This window comes from Talaromyces atroroseus (genome assembly GCF_001907595.1).
Source record: "Talaromyces atroroseus strain IBT 11181 chromosome Unknown scaffold_0, whole genome shotgun sequence".
In the NCBI taxonomy this organism is placed as follows: Eukaryota; Fungi; Ascomycota; class Eurotiomycetes; order Eurotiales; family Trichocomaceae; genus Talaromyces; species Talaromyces atroroseus.
In genome coordinates, this window is record NW_017971432.1 from 1,427,411 (window position 1) to 1,454,074 (window position 26,664).

At 48.7% G+C, this 26,664-nt stretch overlaps 12 protein-coding genes across 12 annotated transcripts, besides 1 other annotated feature; 6 read left to right on the forward strand and 6 right to left on the reverse strand.

The window, feature by feature from the left end:
* Window positions 1–1,987: 1,987 nt before the first annotated feature.
* On the forward strand, window positions 1,988–4,431 carry UA08_00507 (hypothetical protein; the record flags this gene model as incomplete). Its single annotated transcript, XM_020260321.1, has 4 exons — window positions 1,988–2,043; window positions 2,197–2,334; window positions 2,391–2,892; window positions 2,959–4,431. The coding sequence occupies 4 exons, from the start codon at window positions 1,988–1,990 to the stop codon at window positions 4,429–4,431; spliced, it is 2,169 nt and encodes a 722-aa protein (XP_020123769.1).
* Window positions 4,432–4,560: 129 nt separating this feature from the next.
* UA08_00508 (hypothetical protein) lies at window positions 4,561–7,014 on the reverse strand (the record flags this gene model as incomplete). The annotated part of the gene is made up of 9 exons (XM_020260322.1): window positions 4,561–4,790; window positions 4,850–5,006; window positions 5,074–5,284; window positions 5,349–5,446; window positions 5,507–5,606; window positions 5,673–5,931; window positions 5,990–6,056; window positions 6,136–6,176; window positions 6,234–7,014. 9 exons carry the CDS (start codon window positions 7,012–7,014, stop codon window positions 4,561–4,563), a joined length of 1,944 nt encoding a protein of 647 aa, XP_020123730.1.
* Window positions 7,015–7,392: 378 nt separating this feature from the next.
* UA08_00509 (hypothetical protein) lies at window positions 7,393–8,948 on the forward strand (the record flags this gene model as incomplete). The annotated part of the gene is made up of 2 exons (XM_020260323.1): window positions 7,393–8,203; window positions 8,407–8,948. 2 exons carry the CDS (start codon window positions 7,393–7,395, stop codon window positions 8,946–8,948), a joined length of 1,353 nt encoding a protein of 450 aa, XP_020123731.1.
* Window positions 8,949–9,464: 516 nt separating this feature from the next.
* On the reverse strand, window positions 9,465–9,890 carry UA08_00510 (hypothetical protein; the record flags this gene model as incomplete). The annotated part of the gene is made up of 1 exon (XM_020260325.1): window positions 9,465–9,890. One exon carries the CDS (start codon window positions 9,888–9,890, stop codon window positions 9,465–9,467), a length of 426 nt encoding a protein of 141 aa, XP_020124333.1.
* A 709-nt stretch (window positions 9,891–10,599) lies between these two features.
* Window positions 10,600–11,921, reverse strand: UA08_00511 (hypothetical protein; the record flags this gene model as incomplete). The annotated part of the gene is made up of 3 exons (XM_020260326.1): window positions 10,600–10,938; window positions 11,026–11,479; window positions 11,542–11,921. The coding sequence occupies 3 exons, from the start codon at window positions 11,919–11,921 to the stop codon at window positions 10,600–10,602; spliced, it is 1,173 nt and encodes a 390-aa protein (XP_020124332.1).
* A 336-nt stretch (window positions 11,922–12,257) lies between these two features.
* Window positions 12,258–12,333: a repeat region (Identified by RepeatMasker using a combination of RepBase library and repeat library created with RepeatScout).
* A 278-nt stretch (window positions 12,334–12,611) lies between these two features.
* UA08_00512 (hypothetical protein) lies at window positions 12,612–15,403 on the reverse strand (the record flags this gene model as incomplete). The annotated part of the gene is made up of 6 exons (XM_020260327.1): window positions 12,612–13,291; window positions 13,369–13,592; window positions 13,692–13,924; window positions 13,991–14,104; window positions 14,335–15,178; window positions 15,372–15,403. 6 exons carry the CDS (start codon window positions 15,401–15,403, stop codon window positions 12,612–12,614), a joined length of 2,127 nt encoding a protein of 708 aa, XP_020124331.1.
* A 658-nt stretch (window positions 15,404–16,061) lies between these two features.
* On the forward strand, window positions 16,062–16,643 carry UA08_00513 (hypothetical protein; the record flags this gene model as incomplete). Its single annotated transcript, XM_020260328.1, has 2 exons — window positions 16,062–16,226; window positions 16,299–16,643. The coding sequence occupies 2 exons, from the start codon at window positions 16,062–16,064 to the stop codon at window positions 16,641–16,643; spliced, it is 510 nt and encodes a 169-aa protein (XP_020124330.1).
* A 164-nt stretch (window positions 16,644–16,807) lies between these two features.
* On the reverse strand, window positions 16,808–18,613 carry UA08_00514 (hypothetical protein; the record flags this gene model as incomplete). Its single annotated transcript, XM_020260329.1, has 6 exons — window positions 16,808–17,080; window positions 17,144–17,476; window positions 17,550–17,816; window positions 17,873–18,128; window positions 18,187–18,405; window positions 18,474–18,613. The coding sequence occupies 6 exons, from the start codon at window positions 18,611–18,613 to the stop codon at window positions 16,808–16,810; spliced, it is 1,488 nt and encodes a 495-aa protein (XP_020124329.1).
* Window positions 18,614–18,934: 321 nt separating this feature from the next.
* UA08_00515 (hypothetical protein) lies at window positions 18,935–20,584 on the reverse strand (the record flags this gene model as incomplete). Its single annotated transcript, XM_020260330.1, has 1 exon — window positions 18,935–20,584. One exon carries the CDS (start codon window positions 20,582–20,584, stop codon window positions 18,935–18,937), a length of 1,650 nt encoding a protein of 549 aa, XP_020124328.1.
* Window positions 20,585–20,828: 244 nt separating this feature from the next.
* Window positions 20,829–22,180, forward strand: UA08_00516 (hypothetical protein; the record flags this gene model as incomplete). Its single annotated transcript, XM_020260331.1, has 3 exons — window positions 20,829–21,700; window positions 21,738–21,847; window positions 21,960–22,180. 3 exons carry the CDS (start codon window positions 20,829–20,831, stop codon window positions 22,178–22,180), a joined length of 1,203 nt encoding a protein of 400 aa, XP_020123922.1.
* A 573-nt stretch (window positions 22,181–22,753) lies between these two features.
* On the forward strand, window positions 22,754–24,347 carry UA08_00517 (hypothetical protein; the record flags this gene model as incomplete). The annotated part of the gene is made up of 3 exons (XM_020260332.1): window positions 22,754–22,863; window positions 22,918–24,036; window positions 24,107–24,347. The coding sequence occupies 3 exons, from the start codon at window positions 22,754–22,756 to the stop codon at window positions 24,345–24,347; spliced, it is 1,470 nt and encodes a 489-aa protein (XP_020123921.1).
* Window positions 24,348–24,597: 250 nt separating this feature from the next.
* Window positions 24,598–26,041, forward strand: UA08_00518 (hypothetical protein; the record flags this gene model as incomplete). Its single annotated transcript, XM_020260333.1, has 3 exons — window positions 24,598–24,772; window positions 24,838–25,463; window positions 25,535–26,041. The coding sequence occupies 3 exons, from the start codon at window positions 24,598–24,600 to the stop codon at window positions 26,039–26,041; spliced, it is 1,308 nt and encodes a 435-aa protein (XP_020124337.1).
* Window positions 26,042–26,664: the final 623 nt, after the last annotated feature.

The following is a 26,664-nucleotide window of genomic DNA, read 5'->3' on the forward strand; positions in this document are numbered from 1 at the left end:
AGCTTACAAGATGAATGCAAAAGAAGTCAGTATTGTAGGAACCAATGCAACCATTATATACTTCTCCAGGTCAGGAATCTTTGGGCTTGGCCTCCTCCAATAAAGGGGCAGTCATAATCGGGCAATACGGGTATGTCCGAGTTTTCTTGTGGACGAAAAGCATCCTGGGTTAGATCATCTCTTCATTGCAACGATTCCCAATTACCAGGCTAGGTGAAAGCAACAGTTGGTCCTTACTTCATCCTACAAATTAAACCGGAGATTTTTTTTTTTTTTCCTCAAGGCAGATGCTACTTAATCGACATTCTAGAGCCATAGCGGCAGCACGTGGAAACGCGATGCTACGAGCCACACAAGCCATGCGGACTCTCTGGAGGCATCAATTACTAGAAAATTTGCCTAGTGGAGCTGCAGAAGCAGGTCGCGGATCTAATCAAGGATTCTGAGATGAAGAGTTATCTGATATGTAGTCACGAACGCTGGTCTTTCCTCGACGAGCATCCAACGTACGCAGCGTCTATCCTCGTGCTGGCTGATGAGATAGACACCTTGGTTGAAGGCTACAGTAAACTATTCGAAAGTCGAAGGACAGATCAGAGAAAAGGCACGGTACTGAACAACCAGGAAAAACGGGGGACATGCGATTCTAACGTGAATTGCTCGGTGTCAGCGTTGCAACGACGGCATTGAAAGCAGTATTCTGGATCATTACATTGTAAGTGCCCTCGCAATCCCTTAGAAATATGTCCGCATTGTTATAACAAGGTTGCATTTACGTTCAAGCCACATTCCTTTCAGCATCAGCCAAGTCCACAGTATTGACAGGTTGGAAGGTTAGTGCTAGTAGTAGTAGTAGTCAGGAACCAAATAATCATCGTGGGCCCATAGTAGACTGATTGATAGATAATTAGATATGCTGTTACATAGACGACCTATCTCATGAGTTGACGCGTGTTTCTTGCTCGTGGTCGAGACTCAAAAGAGCCAGCCACTCAGGCAACTAAACATCCGGGAGGATTCTTTTTTTTTTTTTAGGGTTGCCTTCAGTGTCCGGTCAGCCGCCACACGAGTAACTACATAATAACTCTAACTTATAAATCCAAATCCTTGTCGATAAAGCTTAGGGACGTGCTACTAGCGCTCCGCAGTTCGCGCGGTGTTATGCATGAAGATGGCCGGCTAACAACGTAGAAGTAAGCAGTGTAAACAAAAGGACCGATTTGATTTGCCCTAAAGAACTCATAGCTGATCCCAGCCGGCAGCAACAAAGCGTCAGAGTATGACTGTATAACTCTGTTATGCGGGCCAAATTTCTTACGGTTGCATCGACTTATTTAGGCTGACGACCACGTATGCTACTAGTATGGAGGGGTTGGTCTGAATGAAATGTAGACCCAAAGACAAGTATAGACGGCCTTTTTAGAATCAGGTGTTCTTTCTATCTTTCTTTCATTGCTTTTTTTTTTTTTTTTTCCCCAATCATATCGTGGAGCAGTGCTATGCATCTGTAACTATTGTCAAATGTAATTATGTAGTAATACTTCTGCCAGGACGTTCCACCTAGACTACTGAAGTTAACAGAAACGGATTGCGAATAAAAGCATAAAGGCTATCGGGATAACGACAATATTAAGCAGACCGAAATGTTCCAGTGACCGAAAAACATGGTATTGATCTAAATCAGCTTGACGGCCCTGATTGGTCCAGTAGGGCTAGACTATCATATCCCACATCACAGGCGGGGTATGGCTATTGCTACTCCTTGTTCCTAATACAAGTCACTAGCCATGAGCCCAGAAGAGTTTCAAAGTCGCAGGGAGCTTGCAGACCGTCTAAATATTCATTTTATGGGCCCAGAAGAGCCCGAGGACTGGCCGAAGCATTGGCCTGAGATTCGCCGCCGGCTTTTTCTCGATGTCAATAAATTGGGGCACCAGAAATACCATCACTTTGATGAAGGGGCAAACGTTGATTCAATAGAAAAACCATGGCGCGGCCAAATCAAGAGGAGATCGGCCAGGGTAGCGAAGCTCGCGGAAAGGTGTAGGAAAGAAGGGAGAACTGAGCCAGGATGGAGGGCAGCTATAGAGCATGAAGTTCTCTACCGGTTTACAGTAGAGGTATCATGGTTAGAAGAACCTCCCCATTTCTTATTGATTGAACGTAGGAGGTTGCATTTTATGCTGAGGTTACCAGTCCAACCTGCCGTGATAGACTCTGGCGCTCTGAGATCGAAGCTGCCATCGAATCCACCGAGGCGCAGGCAGCCACTCTCGAGGATCGCCGTAGACAGCGCACGCCATGTCGTTGTCCCGGAGGATGGGGTCACAACCAGTAATACAACAAATCAAGAATGGGAGCTGGGTTGCGCCGTTGCTGATTCTATCTAGATATGACTTTGAAGTCAATATGATTTTCTCTGACCGGGCAGAGACCTCCATCCACTATGATTCAAGCTTCTTTATTGGCTCATATGGCAGACCCAAGAAGAAATATGAACAGCCAGACAGGGTTTATGGGTTGGTCCAAACGGAAAATTTCAAGGTATTACTGGATTCAGCCGACAAACGTGTGCCTTTGGATGAGGATACAAGAATTTTACGCCACACGCTTGAGTCGTCGCCGTTCAAGAGGGACCGTGAGCCGCTTTTGTTTCCGTTTCTTATTGTTGAGGCAAAACCTGACACTGTTGGGGACTCGGCTGCGGTAGAAATGCAGACGGCTTTTTGCATTAGACGGCTCCTGATGTTGCAGGATGGACTTCGTGCTGCAACTGGCGTGAAGTCACGGTGGCATGCAGGATCACTGGTGTGGTTTTTTGCCTACCATGGCAATGAATGGAGCATCAAGGCTAGTTTCACAGACTACGGAGATAGCTCTATTCCAAGTTATGTAAGAAACCTCCGATGTCCTACAGCCAAATATGTATTGTATTGTGACAATGGTTAATGAGCACAGTGTACTGTGGATTTATGGAAGGGAGATATATGCAACAAAAGTTGCGCTCTGCAGCTTTTGCTGATCGTGGATTATATATTTGACTGGGCTCGTGACGTGTACAGACAATCGATCCTGACCGAGTTGCACATCTTGACGGGCCGAGAGACGCTGTCTACTGACCCTGATATATTTTCCACTATTGGGCGAAGGAATTCGAGGATCCCATCGGAATGGCCTAATCCCTCTCAGGAGATAGGCAGTGATAATGGGGTGTTGGACAATGGTGATGATGATGATGATGATGAAAAAGGGGCCACCAACTCTCCTTTGATTACCAGTCGCCAGTCCCTTGGTATCGTGAAAGATGCTTCCACCATCCGATCTAGATTTTTGTCACTTCAAATAACCGAAAAAGACATAGACAGCTTACTACTTTCATTCGCAACAGTCGAAGCTGAAAACAATGCTGTGCGTACAATGATACAGTGCTTGGACCATTCATGGCGAATGACAGCCGAAGCACTGTCGGGACTTGAAGGCCTGTGGTCTAATGTCAGGTTAAGAGAAGACAACCGCGATCCGGAAGATGTGTTCCACGTCAGAATCGTCATCCTCATGCATGTATCGGTGGATTGGGTTCCTGTTCGACAACTGACCTACCTCGCGATCTCCGAAGGGGCCCTCAAAGTTCTCATGTCCAGAACTGGATTATCCGTAGCTTCGTCGGGCCTCCAAACTGATTTCGTTGGGGTGCCGGCCATTAAAAAATCGGAGATAGAGGCCTTTGTAGCTTCTATCATGGAACAATCCATAGTCGATAACTTGACAGCAGCCACCTCTATGCTTTGTTTATCTAGCCACTTTTACCGGCAGGCTGGCAAGATTCCCAAAAAATGGCACCTCAAGAGGTCAGGTAAATATTTTGTTGGCTTTAGTTTGGATGGATCGCCTTCTGTCCTTGAACTAGTCGAGACTATCTATGAGTCGCACAAGATAGGTAGAAGGGAGCCCACGGACCCTTACATTCGATTTTCACAGAATGAGGCTACGCAGACGATTAAGAGCAGGGAGTTTTGCATGTGGCCGCAACTAGACCATATTTGCCAGGATACAAATGGCTGTGCCTTAGTTGACGGCTTGAATCTTCATACAAATGGCGCAAGGTACTGCTTGTATATTTTAACTCGACGTGATTTTGAAGCATCGACTATTCCCTATATTGTCGAGAGCCTAGCCGAGGGAGGGCTTTACTACTCCACTATGCAAATAGGCCCCAATCTTCGCCCTGGTCAGTACTTCAAGTATCTCAACGAGCCTACAATATCACGTCGACTTTGGAGAGATGTGGAGACTCTTAGTTCTTTGAGAGAATGGATAGAAGGCCTCAAGCAGACTAGGCTGATCGGAGAAACTGGCGAAACCCCAGACTCTCCTATAGTTCTCTCATCTGACGAGGAATCTATGAATGACGACTACATGGATGAGGATTGAGTGGCGTTTAGATTGATCTTCTATAGAGTAATATTACATTTGCTTCTGATAAGCTTCAAATCCAGGCGATTACAACAAGAGCAATAACTGACAAAAAAAAAAAAATAACCAGCAGAAGTATTAGGGGAACTATTCAGTTCCAGGAATAAAAGCAGCCGCAATGCAGAGCTGAGTTTCTCCGCGACATTGTCCACCAGGAGGGCATAAAAGCTTCACTGTGAGGGTTCTACCGTCAACTTCCATAATTAAGTCGTAGTAAATCTGGTAGAAATCCCCTTGGGGTCCTGGAATTGTCTGAAACAGGCCCTCGTCCTTCACTTTTTGTAAGTCCACCACAAGCCGACCGTATGGTTCAGCTCCTAGGGAACGCCAAGTCAGTCACGGTATCATACACTTCAAGTGCGTTGGCTATGCCTACCTCTATTATGTCCATGATCCATTTGATAGCCATCATATACCCTGTCATCGTCGGAGACGTAAATGCGCTGCCTGATCACCGGTTCCTCGTCTATCCCGAAGGTTTGGTAGTTACGTGTCACGAACGGTGCTTTATTGCTTAGGGCACGTTTCTGTTTCTGTCAAAGATTTGTGAGAGAAAAGACCGGGATACGCAAGAACAGCAAAAGGCGCTAAACCAAGTACCTTCTTGATAACCCAGTCAATAACGTCGTACATATACTCCTTGCCGTTAATGCCGTTACGCGTTCGGAAACCTGCGCGATGAGCACGCAGCTTTCTGTTATATTCCACTATCTGAAGAAAACCGAAGTTGGACTGCAATTGTCGCCGGGGCCCGTATTCTTTATTTAGGGCACGAAATACGGCACCGTGTGAAACTGCGACGGCCATATCTCTTTGATAAATGTTTCAGCAAGGACTAGTTTCAAATGCCACGAAATTACCGAGAGTTAACTCACCCCTCCTCGTTCTTGAGGATATTGAGGCCACTAAACGTATTGCGTATGTAGTCTTCAAGGAACGGCGATGTAGAGAGGCCCCCAACCAGTAGAATGTTCTATAAGAGTTACATCAGAATCTTGGCTAGGAATAATCTCTGAAATGCTGTCGAACTTACCGAAACTGTCAGGCCAATTTTATCTGCCGCGCTCATTTGCTCTCGGATAAGTTCGCCTGTGCCATCCAAGCTCCAATCGAAGAAGCCCCGGATTTGCTTTCTGAAAAATAGAGATAAAACAACATTGTGAGCCAGGAATCATGCCAACAAAGAAAAAAGTACACACCTGGGGATATGTAGTAACGAATTACCGAAGCCCTTTGTCGGATCCTCTTTGAGACCAGGAACAACGATCGATGCATCTCCTTCTAACCCATCTTCTGGTCTAAATTCTCTCTTGATTTTTTCAAATTTGTCCATGACATTGTATTCAATGATGTACTCGAATGAAGGCCCTTGGAGAGAGGCGTGATTGGTGTCTTCGAGCCTTTTGATAGCCTCCGCTTTGAAGGCCTGGTTTATGTAACTTGAACCGCAATTCCTTCCTTTATTTGTCGTTAGAGCAGCCTTTTACGCACTATTAGTAGACTCCTATCACCATACCTCCCGGAGAAACGACCTCGTCCAATCGGAATGGATGCTCTCGACAGACGCGGTATGTAATGGCATCCTTGACTCCATTAGGTGAGGTTCTCGATGTATATATATGTATACATATATATGTATATCATGGTAAGTCTATGACATACCACTGTGCCACCACCGGCATCACAGACTATGAACACATCTCCTTCCTTCAAAATAGGTGTTAGTGCATATAGAATATCTGATTAGAGCATGCATGCACCTGCCTTCAACTTGTTGCATCCTGGAATGGCTTCCAGCATATATGCTGCGGCTGCCTCGGGCTCGTTGAGGATAAATAACGGGGCCAAGATACCGAACTTGATTTCCTGCGCTACTTCCAGCAAGATTTCCTGCATGGTGCGTAAGGCCCTCGCCGGCCATCCCGCTGGTACGCAGAAAGTGAGCTCAACCTCGCAGTCTTCGGTGAACTTATCTTTCTTTTCTAGATGCGCCTTGGTGTATTTCAAGACCTCGCGGAGGTAGTCCTTGATAACGTATTTGCCATTCTTTTCAAGTCTGTTCATAGTGCCCCCCAACTCGCGTCGCGGGGCCTGTATATCTTCAGGACGTTCATTGAGAAGCAACTTGGCGTGTTGAATGATCCGATTCCTGTAATTTAGATTCCCATTCTTCAGAGCTTCTATCGCTTGGCGAGCGGCGTATCCCCAGTAGAACTTGTTGCCATGATACCAGCTTTCACTTGATACCTCGGGGGAGCGCCAAAAGGCACCGCAATCAGGCCAGCGGTCGACGGACTTGATTTGGTCTGCAAAAATTGTTTTGGGGGGATTGGCTGCATCAAACTTGATATAAGAGACGGAGGTGTAGGTGGTCCCGTAGTCCAGGCCCACGATGAACTTTGTTCCTGAAGGGACGGTCGGGACGGTCGGGACGGGCCTTTCCATCCCCACAGTGTCATCGGAGTCTGATGTCGGTGGTGGATTGATGGTTGTTGAGGCCCGGCGTCGCTTTCGCGATCCGTTGTTCAACGAACGCGCCATGCGAAATATCGTGAGCTCAAGAGTGAGGTCCTGGATGTATGTTCGACAGTACGTAGGCGGGTATGTGCGTAGATTTTATTTCCTTTCCTCACACGCCCCCTTTTTTTTTTTTTTTTCCTTCTCAGCTCATGCATGCACGGCCTTTAGTCCAAGGCATCCACTCACCAGGAGTCTGCCCTGCGAGGCTGCTTTTGTGGAAATAACTCTGGCAGGAAAAACGTGCCCGGTGATTTAGAGCCTGCATTAGCGTGGTTGACGTGTCCGACTGTCGAGATGGTCGAAACTTGGTTTCGGCCCCTGATCTGATCCAAGATCTTGCTCACTACGGATGTCTATTCTGTGCAATGATAGCGAGCACTCATTCCTCGAACTGGAAAAATGTCACCAAATGTTAACAGCCATTCCTCTTTCGAAGTGGTAGTGCCATACCGTCGCATGAAAGGCTGGGCCATAGTTCCATGGACAGAGGGCCCGGAACCAGGCACGCCGGAGCAGAACATTCTTCCGCATGGACAAAAGCGTATTCGATCACAAACCAAGAGATTTGGCAGTGAAACGGAAGTTGGGCCGACTGCAAAGAGAAAGGCAACGCCGCCACTTGAAGACAAGCGAGAGCAGATTAGACCTGCGAAGATACGCGTTGGGGTGCGGATCCGTTCTAAGGAATACAACCAGCTCGAGCGAGAGGTGCAACGCCTGAAAATGCAAAATGCCCTTCTTGCTGTTGCCGAATCTCAAGAAATCCAAAGTCTCAAAGCCGAGGTGAAGCGACTGGAGAGTCATAAAGTTGAACAGAACAAGAAAATCGATTGGCTGATTTCTAAATCTCTCGATCCGGCATCATCATCCTCGGACACCAATCTAGACGAACCCGAGATGATTAAAATGAAAGACAAGGAAATTGAGCAGCAGAATATTACAATTAGGGATCTTCATTCCAGTCTAAGAAGTGCTCTGAACTTAGATATGCTTCTCTCCACTTCTCAAGATCAAGAATTGCTCACTGCTAATGTCAACTTCGCCTCTGAGATGGAGGATATCGAGCTCCGTGTCCTCCGTGCCGCGGAATACATCTCCAACTGCTTATACCCTCTCGATAAATTAACTCTCTCAATTCAGATACACCCTGACCTCGGGGATATGATTCTCAAAGTCACCGGAAGCATGAAGACCTTAACCTCTATGCCAGGTCCAGCGCTCCGGGCATTGCTGTTTCGTTTTGTTTGTGACCAAATAATATATTCTGACATGTGGACGGCTCTACACACGGAAGGCTACATGCTGCGAGCATATCAGAAAACAATACAACGGGGTGGTGAGGCCTAGTCCATCTCTCAAGTGTGGGGGGGGTTTCTGTTTTTGTTACCTATTCTGACGTTGCGATTTATCCAGCTACTAGCGAATTCGCTGAGAAATTTCACAGAGCCACACTTCTGCACATGTTAAAACACGACTTGGAATTCAAGACGTGTTTTCTCGATTCACATGTCGAAGAATTGCAAGCACACATCACGGCCCTGCTAGATCCTTTGCTGAACCCTAGTGAGCTGGAGAAACAAGAAGTGAATTTCCATCGAGAACTGAGAGATCTCCTATCCAGTGCATTTTCTTTCCGATCCCGGTGCTTTCCAGTCGGCGGTACACGATACGAGGTCATTCAATTCCAGCCAGGCGAGCGCTTCGATCCTACCATGATGGAAGCCCAGGATGCCACGGGAAATCTAGTGCCAATACCTAAAGACAAAAAGAATTGCACCATCAAATTATGTGTGCATGGCTTGATAGTAGCTCACACAGATCCAATCCAAGAGAGCTCATCTGGCTTACAGAAGGTCAAGCAGTTAAGTCAACCTTTTCAGGCTTCGAAAAGGCAGGGTGTGAGAGGAGCTACAGCCGGTGAAGTTATCTCTGGAAAAGCAATAGTAATTCTTTGAATCTTGAGTTTTTTGTGCTTAGTACCATTAGACGACCTTTTAACTTGTATTCTACTTACGATATTGGTGCAAATCCCAAGTCATATATCATAAATGTATAGATTCATTGCTCAGTAGTCCTAGTTCAGAATCTGATCTAAAACCAAAGCACAAACAAGAGAAAGGAAAAAAAGCACACAAAACAGAATGCAAACCAAATAAAAGCACTTCCAGGTTCGAAGCCTGAATCAAAAGAGCGACAGATGTCTTTTTCTCCTATATACAAGTAAAAGACATGGGACATGCAAATACCAACCAACCACACTGAGTAATGTCAGTGAAATTGATGAACTAACCAGCCAGTCATCTAACATCATATCCTCCTCTTCCTCATTCCTATCCTATTCCAAATCCACTTAATCTTCCACCCTTTTTTTTCACTTTTCCAAATCTCCCACTACACTCAAACATCTTCCAACTCCCAAACTCCAACCTCTAGTACGTCTCCTCAAACCCCATCTTCATCAAATCAATCACTCAAACCAGATTATTGCGATCATAGGACGAATCCCTGCTATAACTAGTACCGGTATTGGGATTTGAGTAATCCTTATGCACGCGGGTAGTATTGTCCAAGCCAGTCGTATCCCGGTCTACATCGCGATGGTAGTAACGGCCGGTATCATCCATCTGCTCACGGTGATGGCGACGCGTGCCGGCATTGGCATCGTAGTCGATATGCTGGTCATAGGCACCGGTGGATGGATCGTAAGTGGTGCGGTTGGCTCCTCCGCCGGTCGTGTCGCCGTATGTGCTGTAGGCGTTGGTGCCGGCGCCGTAGCCTGTGGTGCCGTATCCGTAGCCTGTGCTGTAGTCGCTAGCAGTGCCGTAGGTGTTGGTGCCATATGTGCTGGTCCCGTAGGGATCAGTGGCGTAGCTGCTGCCGTAGGTGTTGCTAGTCATGATGGATTGTTTTGTCGTGGTTGGCCGAGGTACAACTTTTTTTGGTGTTGGTTTTTCTTTTTCTCGTTTTGGAAAAGAAAACTTGTCTTTTGCAATTTTCTGAATTGTTTAGTTTGTTTCAAAGCCTTCAAGTCCAGCTGGATTATCGTCTTCTTTATACATGTTGTCCGTCGTTCACACTCGCCATATGATAGAGCTTGACATCATGTCTTGCCTCGTATTACTAAAACACCAGATGTCGGACCATGGACATGCAAATATCCCTGGACTAATGAGATATTGCTTTTCTGTGTGTGATATAATGGGTTTATGGCAAATTCATCGCCCGACTTTGTCATGTCCTCCGCTTCGAGGCAATTATGTGCTGGGGGGGAAACAGGTCCGCCACCACCATTACCTAGCCACGATGAGACTTTTGTTAAACTTGGCGATGATTATTACTGAGAAAAGAAGCTTTTGTGGGGTCTCACTGGCCCCAAGATAACGAAAAGTCAAAAGTAGGGCGTCATGTATAACGTCTTGTGGTGGCGTCTTGGCTCTAGAAAGATAGAGAAATCTAATTCTTCCAACGTAAAACCCAATAGCGTGCACTGTCCTCTTAATAATAAACCTTAGCCATCGTAAACATATATATCATTACTATTATTATCTTTTCCCGTTCCGTTCCCGTTCTTGATTCCTCTCGCTCTGGTTAAAAAGACAAAACCACTCAAGATGCTTGATAAACCTTGAAACTCTTGAATTCCCAGTACGCATCAGTGAATGCACTGGGGTTCTCAGCCACATATGACGTGCAGTTGCTCGGGCATTCCGCCTGGGTGTCATAGTATTTGGTTGCAGCAGCCAGCGAGCCACAAAGATCAATGTTAGCAATGATGCTTTGATTCTTGAAGTGAGACGAGATACTGCAGTCGGTACTGGGGAAGTCGGCGACGGCCTCGCCCCAAGTAGAAGGGTCCGGGCTGCCACTGGTGATATCAGACGGAACCGAACTGCGAGGAAACCACCAAACACGGATTCCAGCATCTCGAAGCTCAGTAGCATAGACCTAGTTGATGTGATATTAGGACTATAGACTGAAAACAACCAAGACGCAAATGAGAAAAAAAAAAAAAAAAAAAAAAGAAACACTTACGCCTCCCCCATTTTTGTTGAATTCAGGCCCAAACGAGGCATCGGAGCCCTTGACTCCGCATCCTTCATTTCCGTTGGTGCCATTATAGCAGTTTGTTGATGTGACGGTCCCCGTTTCTTTGCGCTTCACACTCATGCTACAGTCGTTGGTAGTATGCAACGTCATGCTGTTTCCCCAAGTGCCGTTATTGGTGGCTTCGAGAACATCGATCTCGCCATTTGTCGGCCAGTTGCTTGTATCGGACAGCCACAATGCCGGCCATGTTCCGCAGCCAAACGGCGTATGGAGGATATCGAAGATGAACAACCCGTCATTGTATGTGTTGTTGGATTGGATTCGCACGGAATTGCGCCCGCCGATGGTATTGTGGTATTGGGTATCCACCCTCATGATGGCAGAGTCGCTCGTCGCATACGTGAGGTTGGTGTAGGCTGCGTTGGCTTTCGGGATGTAGCTAAGATAAGATGCTAGTCAGACTTATCGAGCATCGTATTGTATGAATCAGAGGTAACCCACATAACAAATCCTCCCGTTGGATCTGCGTCGGACCAGAACCAGAAATTGTCAAAGAATTTCTCGCCTTCAAAGGTGTCCTTCAGTGAGTAGGTGAGTGCCGAGTAATCCGGATAGCGGTTGGCTTTCCAGCCCTCGTATGCGCCGACAATGATGGCAATGATGACCACGGCAATGACGCCAGCAGCAATGAGCTTGGTGCGATTGCTCCATCCTCGGGGATCGAATCTGGAAAACCGGGCTATCGGGCGAGCCTGCTGACTGGGAGCGCCATAGGTTGCGCTCACGTTGGTGTCAGCAAAGGGCGATTGGTCGACGAGCGCGAATTCTGTTGTTGTCTTTGGATACTGCGTTTCCCGCCCTTGATATGCGTCGTACGCCATTGCGACGTCAGAGCAACAGTCAGCCGCGTGGATGGCGCGATTTACTATGAGATGGGATATATATGGCAGAACGATATACTGTGACGCGAGCGACGGTGACGAGATGAAAGCTGTTGATGCGAGTTTGATGGAGATGGATGGCGGAGGGGGTGTTGATGCAAGGAGCAGGAACGAGTCGCGGTAAACAGAACCATATGCAGACTAAACACGGCACGGCACGGCATGCGTCATGCGCATTACGTAGACATGGAATATGTCTCGGCCAGTAAGAGTGTATCTTATACTCCGTAAACAGGGGTTAGTTAATGTACGACTACAGTGAGCCATTATATAGCGGATAGTTGATATAGATAGATAGATAGATAGATAGATAGATAGATAGATAGATAGATAGATAGATAGAGAAATATATGTGTAAAGACACATACTGTATTCCTATTGGGCAATTCTTTTCTAGCGAATATCAGTATACTATCCCACATCAGCAATTTTGAGGGACATTCCGATTCCGTGATATAGAATAAACCTTGTTATTACGATCAGCCCAGATAGTCTGATTGGCTAATCGAAGTGGGGCTATTCTGCGCCCTGGCCACGTTCGTTATAGATAGCGTTCACTACCTAGGTGTAAGCTAAATAAAAAATATGGGGATGTACATGTACATGTACCTTCATTTCATGGTGAGGTTTCTACTTGTCCACGCCCGCCGCCTGCCAGCAATTCCTGCTCCATCCGACAATCAAATTGAAAATCTCATCCCGTTCCGCCCGGGCGACATCAAGCTTCTCAATCCGCGTCTTTGTGTCGTACGGCGCTTCAATCTCCCCGGCAGACGGAGTCTTGCTTCCGCCCTCCCCCTGCTCTCCCACCATGAACTCTAGGTCTAACCGCCCTAGATTGCGGTCGAGCCCTGCTAGCTTCGAGAAGGCGGGAGTCTGCTGTTTCGTCATTTGCACTAGTTGCCCGAAACTGTACGACCATTGCGGTTTCTGATTCAGCCGAGGCTTCTGTTTCTTGGGTGCGTTGAGAGCCCTGAGAAGGCGCGGGTTTTCGACGAACCGCAATCCCTCCGAGGATACTATAAGCCGTCCCTCATGACCATGGTAATAGCAGGTAAAATACACAGAATGAACGATGGCCGCAGTGCTGTCTCTACTTCTGTAGTTGGCATTGCTGTTTGCTTGCTCCGGCTGTTTACTTTGCTTCTGGGACTCAAGAGCATCGTAAAATACCTCATCATTGCCGTCTCCCTCATCAGTCAAGTGGTCTCGTTGAGAAAAAGTGTGGCTGCCATGGGACAGGTTCTGACTGTTCATTTCGTGTCGACGGAGGATCTCATGTTGTTGGAGGAAACGTATTGCCCATTCCGCTGCGTAATGATCAGTATATACAGCTGCTCAACCATACGGCGTCAATGCCAGAGACAAGAAACAGAAATGAGCTTACGATAAGAGGGTATATCCCAGAAAACCCAGCGAATCGGGCTGACAATATGACGATATCGTGGGTATCGGCCGGAAACCGGCCAGCTGAGAAAGAAGGTGTTGATTGCTATGAACCAAAACATCTTCATGCAAAACTCCATATCCGCGAAAACGCTGACAAGTAAGCACGAAAAGAAAAAGAACGGAGTCGCCGCCGTCTTCGATGGGTTGCGCCAGGAGTAGAAACTGTTCGGTTCGTAGCCAGTCAGCTTTTATAATCAAAAAAAAAAAAAAAAAAAAAAAAAAAAAAAAAAAAAAAGAAAAAAAGAAAAGGCCTGTGCGTACTTTCGTAGAATCTCAAGAAAATTTGCCAAATCGCCAAGCTGTAGTCGTAAAAACGGTGCGATGTCATCCAGCAGAGAATGAAGCCATTTGTCGCGTCCATGCCGATCAACTAGCTCGCCACACCGATATGCCTGGGCACCTCTGTCCAGCACTCGATCTAGCGATTCTCGCATGGAAACTACATCCATCGGGTACAGCCTACTCTTCAGAACCATGAAGATGATATACACGTACTAGGCGGCTCGTTAATGTCGTTATGACACACCCGCATCAGAGAAAGAATTGAGACGCTTACTTACCAGAAAGCCCACCACATGCTGAGTATACCATAAAAAGGAAAATACCCCATACCAGAATGCTGTCTGCCACGGCTTTTCCCATCGATAGAGTTCACGAATGCCCATCCACCATGCCTGCCATGGTTCAGTAGCCATGACTAGCCTCTCTACTAGAGAAACAAGGTCAAACGGAGACTCATACACCCCGACGTCCACATATCGCGCCATGAAGGGCTGAGAATAATAAAGAAGGAGCTGTTCGTCGAATTAGAATGAATATAGCCCGGAAGCAAAAACAGCTAGTCAAAAATTTCGAAAAGAAGCACAATTACCTGCCCTATATACTTCTCCCACATGAAACGAACCTCTTCTCCATTGTCGTTCCTCTCAACAAATTTGTCGTCCTCAAAAGTTGGAAAGCTTACAACCTTGGATGGCGCCAGTCGTACACATTTTAGATGTCTGCTCGTAATCCACGCCACTGCCAGGCTTTGTCGATGAGCCTCGAGCAACTCGACTTTTCTCCTTTGTGTTTCGGCATCGGTTGAAGGTGGTTGTTGTTGTTGTTGATCAAGATCCTGATTTGGAGCATTCTCGACAGCAGTCCTGCCCCTATTTTCCTCCTTCTTAATCATCGTCTTCGTATCTAGTTCTTGTCGGTCTTTTCTCTTTGAACCCCCACTAGTCGTCCTTCTCCTACTGCGTGTTCTATGAGACGGTTCGTTTTCGGCTGCCCTCTCCGCGTCGAAGAGAGCATCATGCGCAGCGAGAAATTCTCGATCAACCTGAGGGGTGATATAAGGCCGCGTGGCCTTTGACAAGCTCTTTGCAGTCTTGCTTTCGAAATGCTGCACTAGCGTGCGCCTAGGATGCACGATGCTATTCGCAAGTTCCTTTGTTACCTCTAACGGACTGCTAGTGGCGGCGGTAGTTATGGAATAGGGTTTCTGTCCGGAGACCACTGCGGGACTGAAAGCCGGGTCTGTCTTGAGATAGTCGTGCGAAAAAGTGTATGCGATGTCCAGATCGTCGTTGCTATTGTCATGATTGGCGAAGGGCGAGTCTACAGATGCAGACCTGGGGCGTGTCAAACTCTTGGGCAAAATCTTGCCCTTCCGCTTGGAGTCCATGGCAGCGAAGCCGTTCAAACATTGAGCAATGCCAAGTCTGCACCCATCTAACTCATTGTGCATATCCACAAACGTATAACTATATATATATATATATATATTTACTTTTTTTTTCATCCATTGTCACAAGTCAGCTGGTGGAGTCTCTACGTAATTTCGGACAATGACGTAGCTCCCCGCCTTTATCGATAAGGACCCCAATCAAGCCCTAACCCTAACCCCAACGATTAGCCATGCATCGCAAATTGGCGAATACAGATGCTTCGACCAACCAAAACCGGATGATAACTGCCGATGGTGGCATGTTTGGGGCCCCGATAACAATTCTACTGCCTACTGGGCCCACCCCGTTTTCCACGTTCCGCTCTATATACTCTCTCTCCTACAAATTGCAAGCTTGTTATGAGAAAAATGGCTGAAGCAACACAAAGTACCACTTATCGAGGAAACTGCCATTGCGGCAGCTTTCAATTCCAACTGCACATGAATACGCCATTAGAGACTGCTTTCACGTGCTGTTGTGTCATTTGCGCAAAGAAGGGCTATCTTTGGGTCTTCCCTAGAGAGAAAGATTGTGTAGTTACTCGTGGCAATGACACGTTGGCCAGCTACAAGCCAGGAGATAACAGTGAACACTATGTTGGTAAAATCTTATTTCGATTATTGATTCTCAGGCTCACTTTTCGCAGTTTTGTCCTGCTTGCGGTACTGCGGTTTTAGCGAGAAACCATCTTCTACCAACAGGGGGGAGCGGCCTGGCTGTCAACGTAGGTGACTGTCTCGGGGGTGAAAAAAAAAAAAAAGAACCAGTATATTTCTAACACATTTAAAGACGAGGGCTTTGCTTAATACGAATCCATTTTCCCTGAGGGTTGAAAGGTATGATTGGAAATGTCCATATGATGTGTTCGTTGATACAAAAATACTTATATTACATTAGCCTTAACGCTGACCTACCATCCATGTATACCCCTCCTGCTTTTTCGGGCCCAATCCCTGAAGTCTCTGGCGAATTTTTAGAAGTCTACACAGGCGGCTGCTATTGCGGTGCTGTCACGCTGATGGTCAAGACTAAACCACTGCCCGAGATAGAAGTCAAAGAAGATAACTGCAGTATTTGTCAGCGTGTATGTCTCTCCTTACTTGACTACCTATCACTTACTAAGAAGGAACATTTTTCTAAGTACTAACCGGAATAGAATGCCAACGTCTGCATCTACCCCGATCAATCAGAGGTCTCGATCGTAGGTGATGATAACATGACTGAGTACCGCTTTGCAAGGAAATTTACTGGTCATCGGTTTTGTAAAGTCTGCGGAGTTCAAGTATACATGAAGCTGCATGGACCTCCTAAGGCTCTGGTCGATAGCTTGCCTCTAGCAAAGCAGAAGATCATTCGCCAGAAGCTGTCAATTGTCCCGATCAGGATTGCTGCTCTGGATGGTGTCGAGTTTTCTTTGGTAAAGATTCAGAGATCAGATGAAGGAACAGAAGGATATGCGATTGGCAATCAGAAACGTAAAGGCATGAATGATTCTACTTGAGGCCACTTCCATAGATTATGCCTGTTGGCGTTATTTTCTCTGATTTACCTTTCTCTAGATCACAAAGCTTTGATTCGGATGATTTACTTCTTGTCGGTATATCTAACTGGATCAACACGAAATTATTCCTCCAACAGGTGTGCAATTGACGACAATCGCATCAATTAATACAAATATCGATACCCACGGATCTGCTGATCCGTTAAATCCAACGTCTGTTCATTCTCAGCATCTCCACCGTCGACATCCAAAGGCCCTTCTCTGGCATCGCGCCTCTTATTCTCCCAAATCAAGTAGAATCGCAAGAAGAGAATAGCCACAATACCAACTGCAAAGCAGACCAGCATAGATGCAAACCCGGAAGGGTAGCTGGGCGCTTGATCTGCAAAGAACAGTTGGGGGCCGATAATATTGCCGGCGCAGTAGGCGATGAAAGTCTGTAATTGTCAGTTTCTCTTTCTTGTATAATTGTTATCATATTTGCTTCAACCAATGCTTACCATAGCGTTAATTGTGGTTTTCTTTGTTTTGCCAGCAATATTAGAGGCATTCATACTCAGCATCAATGGGAAATTGGACGTATAAGCAGACAAAAGACAGTATCCAAAGTAGCGAGCCCAAAGGTTAGAGCTATGAATCTGCCGTATCATCACGGCGCCCACGAGAGCAATGACAGTGGAAATAGCCATGGAAATGGTACGCATGTTTTTGAGATAAGAGCTGGCGAGTGTGAATACCACGATGAAGCCGCCTTGGAAAGCGGTGACGATCATGTTGACGAGGTAGGTCTCGTTTCGGGTAAATCCGAATCCTTCGATGACAATGGCGGCGAACTTTTTAAAATTCAATCAAATTCAGTATACATAGGCCGAATCATGTCTCGGGGTTTGGCCGGGGTACGCTTACATTGCCAATGCCACCGTTGGGGATATTTGCGCACAGCATGATTATCACGGTAAACCAGGCTTTTGGGTCACGTAGGGCTTCCCACATCTGCTTCATGTCCCATTTGTTATCCTCATTGCCTCTCAAGGTGTCTTTCTGGACTCGTTCAGCAGCTTGGACCCTGGCTGTGTCGGTCAGAAACCGTGCTTTACTAGGGGAGTCTGGGAGGATGAAGATGAGCGCAATGCCCCAAAGTAGTGTGATGCCACCGAAGACGAAGAAAACTATCTGTCGAGCAGTGAGCTACCTCTGCTTGTTATTTTAAAAAAGGAACAGATACATACCCGCCAGGCTGGGTAATTGTTGACATGCCCAAACGCATACATCAGAGGACTACCAAAAAGGCCCGACACGACGTTTCCCAAGAACCAAACGCCGTGGCGAATAGGCTGTTCAGAACGTGTATACCACGTTGAAGTGATGATGCTGAAACCCGGGGCGACTGCGGCTTCCATGAAACCGAGGAAAAATCGAGTTGCCATCAGGCTAGTAGCGTTTTGAGTGGCACCTGTGCAGCAAAGAACGACGGCCCACAGCGAACTGAGAGGTGGACAGTCAGTTATCAGACTTTGAACAGCAAGCAAGGAGTCGAGCATACACAGAGACAGCCATGAATTTCCCGATGGGAAACCGCACCATGAGCAGCGCGAACGGAGCCGAGGCGGCCAAATATCCAAAATTGAATATGCTGGATGCCCATGAGTACTGGCTGCCGCTCAGATGCAAATCGGTCCGAAGCCCAAGAATTGCAGTGTTACTCATTGCCGACTTGTCGAGATACTGAAGCATGTAGGAAACGAAGAGGATGGGGAGAATGCTGTTCGGCCTTGAGTCAGCCTTCAATGCTGCATGCATGCATGCATGATATATTGCATGGCAGCTCACCATAGATCAATGCGCCGCACTAGACGGCGAGTCTCTGCAGGCGACAGAGTGGCCTCAGAGACAACCTTGCAGGATGCAGTCTCGATATCGACTCCATCATCAGCGGAGACGATGCCGACGTCGGGGTGTTTGGGCGCCATATATGACGATTGATTATGTATGATTATGTATGATTATGTGTATGCAAGACAGCCAGTGCCAGTTGCTCAACTGGGACGAATTCCATGCATTTTATAGAGGTTCGTCTTTTCACATGTTATCTTCTTATCACTCCGAATGCGCGTTTGATGGCTTGATCCAAGAGAAACCCTTATCTAGTCGGCAGTCGCTTAATTCAAATGGAGAGATAAGCTTCTCACCGAGAAAGTCTAAAATAGTTACATTAAGAAAAGGAAGAAAAATGTAAAAGAAAAAAGAAAGAGAAGTATAGAGATTTATTATATGGGCATGTATATCCAGGTTTAGATGGCAAACCGCTCCAGCGTCCCCTCGTCAAAGCAGCCAGGCAAAGGCACGCGACGACCAGCCGCTCGCTGCGCCTCCTGAATGAAGCTCAAAGCCCTGAACGCCCGACTAAAATTCTCGCCATGCTGGCGAAGATGCCAAAACCGTTTGAGCACCCACTCTTCATGAACCGGGTCGTCGCCCTCAATCCCGGCAATAAACAGTGGCCAGGCAATGCGCGCCATGGCCTTTTCGCCTTCATCTGCGTGCGCCTGGTACGCCAGATTGATGATCTCGCGGAAGGACTCGCGCTGTCGTTCCTTGAACTTGAAGGGTTTGTCATGCGCTGTGATGCGGAAATACCACAGCACAGTGGCATGGTACAGCGGCACGACGAAGCGGATGTTCATGATGAACTTGCGCCGCTCGCCGGCATGCGCCAGGTCGAGGCGGAGATGGCTCGCAAACTCGAAGATTTCGCTGTATCGCAGGCTGATTTCATGCAGGGTCCGCGCGACAGCCAGCGGATCGAGCCGGGGCTCGGTAGATGTCGTAGTAATACCAGAGACCAATGGTGACAGTGGTATAGAAGAAGGGGAAGAAGAAGAAGAAGACGGGGGCAGTAATTCATTTTCTAGCTGCGAAAGAACAAAGCGCATCTGGCCGCATTCGCCGTAGAGGTAGAATAAGTTGCGGTTCTCCAGGTCCTCCAGTAGCTGCTGCTGAGGATAGCTTGGTCCCCAAACCGAGCGGAATAAAGAAGCCGAGTATCGGTGGATAGCAGTAAACCCACGCAGACGCGAAGCAATGGCGTTCTCAGCCAGATCGACCATTGCACTTCCCAGGGCGCGGTTGAAGTCGCCGCCCAGCTTCACAAAGGCCGCGCCGCCATCGAGAAATGCAAGCCACACAATCATGCGGCCGGCAAAGGGAGAGAAATGCCATTTCTCCTCGGGGTCGCTGAAGTTGGCCTCCAAGAGACGACGGAGGTTGCCCAGGCGAGACTGGAGCACCGATGCAGCTCCTTGGAGGTGCGTCATGAGCCCGAGCGCGCACCCATCGCCGAATTTCTGTTCGTATAGAACCATCAGCCACAGCGTGGCTAGGATAGCGTCAAGGTCCGGAGCGTCCGATGACGGTAGATTGAGAGTCTGGGCAAGCAGCCTCATGCTAGCCCCGTAGTGCTCAACTGCATGCGAACTTGGTCCGCCGCTGCTGTCCTCAGTGCATTGGTAGAAGATTTCCTGGTGGCCGAGTGCGCAGATCATATGCATGAGCATGGGACTGGTCTGTCCCAGGCGACAGATGACGAAGGGCACGGAGAATTCTGGATCTTTGGTATCGATCGAGGCCGAGACTGTGGTTCGGAAACAGTGCACTGCCTGCTGGTCGACCGATGAAAGCCCAGGGAACTCGATTTCCAGATGCGCTGGACCTCGCTCGTCCTCGTCCTGGTCCTCATCCTTTTCGCCCTCTTCCGGGTCACGAGCTGGCGGCGGTCTTCTGGCATGCCGCTGGCGCCGTGTATAGGGCTTGCGAGGCCGGGGTGTATAGTCGCAGAATCGGCCCAAACGCACGCATCGATGGCATTGTGGCCGCTCTTCGCCGCATCGGACTTTTTTCTCGCGACACGTCCAGCAGCCGGATTTCGATCGCAGACTGGCCATGGATCGATCCATCAATCTCTTTTGCCGCGGGTAGAGATGAAAAAGGAAGGGAAAAGAAGTCTGTCAAAGTCCGACGAGCTTATCATTTCCATCAACCCACACAGGCAATTTGCCGACCGGCTAATCTCGCTACATTGTAGATAAGACGGTAATTGCACATTCAAAATCTGATAAAGACCGAGGATACGACGGTCCAAACATGAAAAAGCTGGAGACAGACGAAGAAAACGCAGTGTCCTTAAAAATGTCTGCCATAGATCTCGCTTCAGCACGAGCACATATCCTCGCTGCCATTGATCGCGATGCCACTGCCTTGCGCCAGCTCAATGCAGACATTCACAGCCATCCCGAAACGGCGTACGAGGAAGTCTATGCCCACGATGCGCTGACTGCGTTTCTGGAGACGCGCGGCTTTAACGTGCGCAGGCATACTTACGGCTTGGACACTTCCTTCGAAGCTGAACTGGGCGGCGACACTGGGCCGGTCGTTGTCATTTGCGCCGAGTATGATGCCCTGCCGAACATTGGACATGGCTGCGGCCACAACCTGATTGCCACCTCATCCATGGCCGCGTTTCTCGGCCTTGCAGAAGCCGTGAAGAAGACGCCAGGCATTGCTGGCCGCGTGCGCATACTAGGCACTCCAGCTGAAGAAGGCGGCGGCGGAAAGGCGAGGCTCGTCGAAGCCGGAGCCTTCAAGGATCCAGACATCGTTGCGGCCATCATGGCACATCCCATGTCCTTGCATGGCATGAAGGACGGCAACCACGGCATAGCAGGCTTCAAGATGGTGGCAAGCCATAAAACCCGAGTTGAGTTCCGCGGCCGCGGTGCCCACGCCGGGGGCGATCCTTGGAATGGCCTCAATGCGCTTGACGCTGCGGTCGCAGCATATACCTCTGTGTCCATGCTTCGCCAGCAGATTCAGACAGATGAGCGGATTCACGGCGTGATTGAAGACGGCGGCACTGTTCCGAATGTCATCCCGGACTATACACGCATGAACTGGTATATTCGCAGTCCAACAGCTGCGAGGGCCGATTCGCTGCTCGCAAGGGCTAAAGCCTGTTTTGAAGCTGCCGCTTTAGCAACGGGCTGCTCAGTCAAGTATATTCCGTATGTGTTTTTCAGATTATTTTCACCCCTCCCCTAGCACATTACCGGCTGACTGTATTCGCAAGCGCGCCGACCTACCAAGATCTCCGAGTGAACCGCACGCTGTGCCGAGCATACACGGAGGAAATGAGCCAACTCAATCGCAAGGTTTTGCTAGAAGAGCGCGATATAGCCACTATCTCCACGGATATGGGCAAGTCTTTTTCTTTCTCTTCCTCTCTTCCGATACATACACCATACTAATCCAACTCGGCTCCAGGAAACGTCTCCCACGTGGTCCCCAGCTTCCACGGCGTTTTTGGTATTCCAACAGCTCCCAATATTCCCGGTCATCACCCGGAGTTTGCAAAGGCTGCGAAAACAGACGAAGCCCACGAGGAAGCAATAATCTGCGCGAGGGGATTGGCAATGTTGGGGTTGAGGGTTCTGACTGAGTCCGGAATTAGTGAAGGGGCCAAACGCGATTTCCACGCGAGTTAGAATGAGTTAAATTACTGCATGTACATAAGTATCATTCTTATTTCAAATTATGACTTTTATGTAAGTATATCTATTCCACCTCACCCCCCTCCGGGGTGTGCAGAAATACCCCTGCCGGCGTTCAGGAGTTGTATGGAAATACCTGGAGTTGCGCAGCAGCAAAAAGTAATTCCAGGAGTTAAAACCTGCAGTAATGGAGTAAGCATAAGCATGTAGTTAGCTACCTATTTTCAATCTAATCAGTTCACGTCTCAAAGAGTGGAAACCTCTTGAGTGCAAAATTCTCTCGCACAATCGACCCTCCACGACCATGATTCGACTACTAGTATGCATGGAACATGTAAGAAATGAGACATTATGGGTACCCAGACCCTCTCGTCACGAAAAAGCCGACCGGTTGAATACGAAGCTTGAAATTGCCGAGCTAGGGATTCAACTCATGGGTGCGAACGAAGCTCAAAAAAACATTCTATATAAATGCACTCAAGGTCACCTAACGAGCAAGCAGGATCACCATCCAAGTCAAGCTCGACACAATCAACATAAACCAATCCCCCAAAATCACAGCTGAAAATGAGGCTGGAGGAATGCGTGGACGTCACAGCCGAGGTGCATGGCGATATCGTCGAATTCGATGGCCCTGACGACGCAGGAAATCCGCTGAATTGGTCCATCAAGAAGAAGTAAGCCCAAATACCCTCCCTCTTGAATGCATGGCATCGCTAAATATGAGCCAGGCTCTCAATCGCGCTCGTTCTTGCGTTTTGCACATTCACAGTGGGCTTCAACTCATCGTTGTTCTCGTCCGGCGTGTCTCAAGTCTCTCGTGAGTTCCACGTCTCGCATGAGGTTGGCACTCTGGGAGTCTCGCTGTACGTGATGGGCTTCGCCACGGGGCCAATTGCATGGGCGCCCTTGTCCGAGCTCAAAGGGAGACGGATGCCGATTGTGATTGGCATGTTCGGATTTGCGGTTTTCTCTCTTGGAGTTGCTTCTGGCAAGGACATCCAGACCGTGCTGATCTGTCGGTTCTGGAGTGGGATCTTCGGTGCGTCGGCCATGACGCTCACCGCCGCGGTCCTCGCGGATATCTTTGACGGGCTGGCGCGCGGTCCTGCGACGACGGCCTTCTCTATCAATACCCTCATGGGGCCCATGCTGGCTCCGTCGGTGGGTGGCTTCATCTGCGAATCGTATCTTGGTTGGCGCTGGACGGCATGGCTCGGCGCCTTGATGGGGTTTGCCGGGCTCATCCTAGGCATTGTTCTCCTCGAGGAAACGTTTGCACCCACGCTTCTGGCGCAAAGGGCCCACCGGCTGCGTCTGGAAACTGGGAACTGGTCTCTGCATGCAAAGCACGAGATGCTAGTGATTGACACGCGTGCTCTCGTCTCCAAGTACCTGAGCCGGCCACTGATCCTCCTTTTCACCGAGCCACTGGTGTTTCTGATCTCGGTGTATCTCGCCTTTGTATACGGTCTCATGTATCTGTTCCTGACAGCATATCCGCTCTGCTTCCAGTCGATCCATGGCTTCAGCGCGGGAATCGCGGGTCTGGCATATTTTGGAATTGCCGGCGGGCTGGTGATTGGAGCTGTTTTTGTTCTTTGCACGCAATCCTCGTACTACGCAAAGCTGAAAGCCAACCACGGCGTTATCCTCCCTGAATGGCGTCTTCCGCCGGCAATGGTTGGCAGTGTGGCCTTTGCCGGGGGTGTACTATGGTTTGGATGGTCGGGGTATCGCGCGGACATCCCTTGGATTGTTCCTGTGCTCTCTGGTCTGCTTACTGGGTTTGGGCTGTTGACGATATTCCAGCAGCTATTGAATTTCTTGATCGATACCTATCTACCCTAGTAAGTCTTTTCTTCCACCCCTCCTCTAGAGGATCAACTTCGTTCTTACTGGCTTATGTTTATTCCACAGTGCTGCCTCAGTGAACGCAGGGAGTTCCATCATCCGGTCTCTCTGTGGCGCGGGCTTCCCTCTTTTCGCCGAGTCACTCTTCAAGTCGCTGGGGATCAATTGGGCCAGCACGCTGTTGGGCGGCATTGCTGTGTTGTGCATTCCCATTCCTTGGGCGTTTTATAGATGGGGCCCGAATCTCCGGGCAAGAAGCAAATACAGTGTAACGCAGTCTGTGCGAATGGCTGACGGAGGAGACTAAATTGAGAGCGAGCTTCTGCAACCTACTTGTATCTAATCAATTACCTACCAAATCCTGCATCAATGATCAAAAGTACTACCTTCACCAACGCTACACACAAGCAGCGGGCAGGTGAATCCGAAGGTAAAGTTCTTTCGGAAGTACCTGCCGGATCAGGTAAAAGGCGTTGGGAGATAGAAGACAGATAAATAACAACAGATGCTTGCCTCCGGAGAACAACTTCGCCCAAGACGCTCGTCGATACAACGCCATGTCGCAGCTCACTCACGACTCGGCCGTCCTGGTCGTTGGCGGCGGCACCTGGGGCTGCAGCGTGGCGCTCCAGCTCGCGCGGCGTGGCTATAAAAACATCACCGTGCTTGATTCACACCCCATTCCGTCGCCCATTGCGGCGGGCAACGACGTGAACAAGATCATGGAAGAGGGTGCGCTGCACATGCATTGCATGCGGAGTGGAAGTTGGCAACTAATGTACTTAATCCTCGCCCAGGCTCGCCCTCGTCCTCAGACTCGGACGAAGAATACGTCTGGAACCGGATGCATCAGCTGGCCACCAACGCGTGGAAGACAGATTCTGTATTCCGCCCGTTCTACCACCCGACGGGCTTTATCATGGCGGCGTCTCAAGAGGCGACTTATCCCGACATCGACGCCTCCATGCGAGCGTGCAAGGGCAAAATTCGGCCGCTAGCGTCGCCTGCTGACTTCCAAGCCACCATGCCCGACGGAGTCTTGACCGGATCCTTTCCGGGCTGGAAAGGCTTCCTCCAAGAGACCGGTGCTGGCTGGGTGTTTGCGCGTGGCGCGGTCGAGGCTGCCTACAACGAGGCACTAAGACTTGGTGTGCGCTTTCTAGCGGACCACGTCAAGGGCAAAGTGCTCCGCCTGATATACTCGTCGACAGACGTTATCGGCGCGCAGACAGCTGACGGCCGAGAACACCGAGCTGACCAAGTCATCCTCTGCGCTGGCGCGAATAGCGACCAGCTATTCGATTTTGAGCGACAGCTCCGGCCGACAGCCTGGACTCTGGCTCATATCCAGATGACCGAGGAGGAGCGGTGCCTCTGGAAAGACCTCCCTGTCTTGTTTAACGTGAACTCGGGGTTTTTTATTGTGCGTCTGCCCCTCCCTTCTCCATTATATCCACACGGTGTCAGATTAGCTGCTCATACGAGAACCACTAGGAACCGGACGCACAAAATGGAGAACTGAAGTTCGTCGATGAACACCCAGGCTACTGCAACTTTGTCCGGGATCCTGAGTCAGGGGAGGAAAAGTCCATTCCTTTCGCCAAACATCAGATCCCCGTTCAATCCGAACAAAAGGCGCGCGAATTTCTGCGCGAAACCGTGCCCCAGATCGCCGAAAGGCCTTTTTCGTTCGCACGCATCTGCTGGGACGCAGACACCCCCGACCGCCAGTTCTTGATTGACCGGCCCCCAAAGTACAAATCACTTGTTGTTGCTGTGGGCGGCTCCGGGAATGGGTTCATGATGATGCCTGCCATAGGAATTGCCGTTGCAGATGTGCTGGAGGGAGTGATTGAGCCCAAGCTCAAGCATGGTTTCAGATGGCGACCTGAGACAGCCGTGGATCGGGATTGGCGAGACACTCAACACAGACATGGCGGCGATGAGACTGTCAGAGATTTCCAGAAAGTAGACGAGTGGACTCATATCGGCGAGCTGTAATCTCCAGTTAGAAGGCTGAAATTGTAGTTGTCGGAATGAATGAAATAGATAAGCTAGCTCTACGTATATGTTTTCAACCATCTAAATCTGCAAAGCACTTTTTTCAACGCCTCTATCTCATGGTATTTTTTGATTTTGTCTTTTTTTTTAGCTACTGCATGTCACATGCTGTGACAGTTCACCGTTGATTTTGTGTCACTAGCCATCTAATACACCCCTGCTAGCAAAGCCCAATGCATTCATTCCTCGACATAAACTACTCGACATAAAACTCGACCGCGAACAATAAGAAACAATAAATAAGAAAAGAAAAAGCTAATCCTTCCGCGGATGTCAAGTTTAATTAACTAGTCACACGATGTATTCCCAACGCATGCAGCCACCTACCGCATTCGGGCTTAGGGCTAATGTAGCGGATTTTGTTTGGAAATTTATTTCTGCATCGTCACATTCCAGTGTCTCTCTCAAATGACAACCAAAAAGGGACATCTGACATTGCCCGCCGTACGCTATGAGATTCCATAGATACGTACGTGCGTATTCTATTCTCATCGCAGGATGCCGGGAGAGACCGGTTAAGCTTTGAAGATGGCTTTATGAACGCTGGGCTCCCCCCCCCTCCC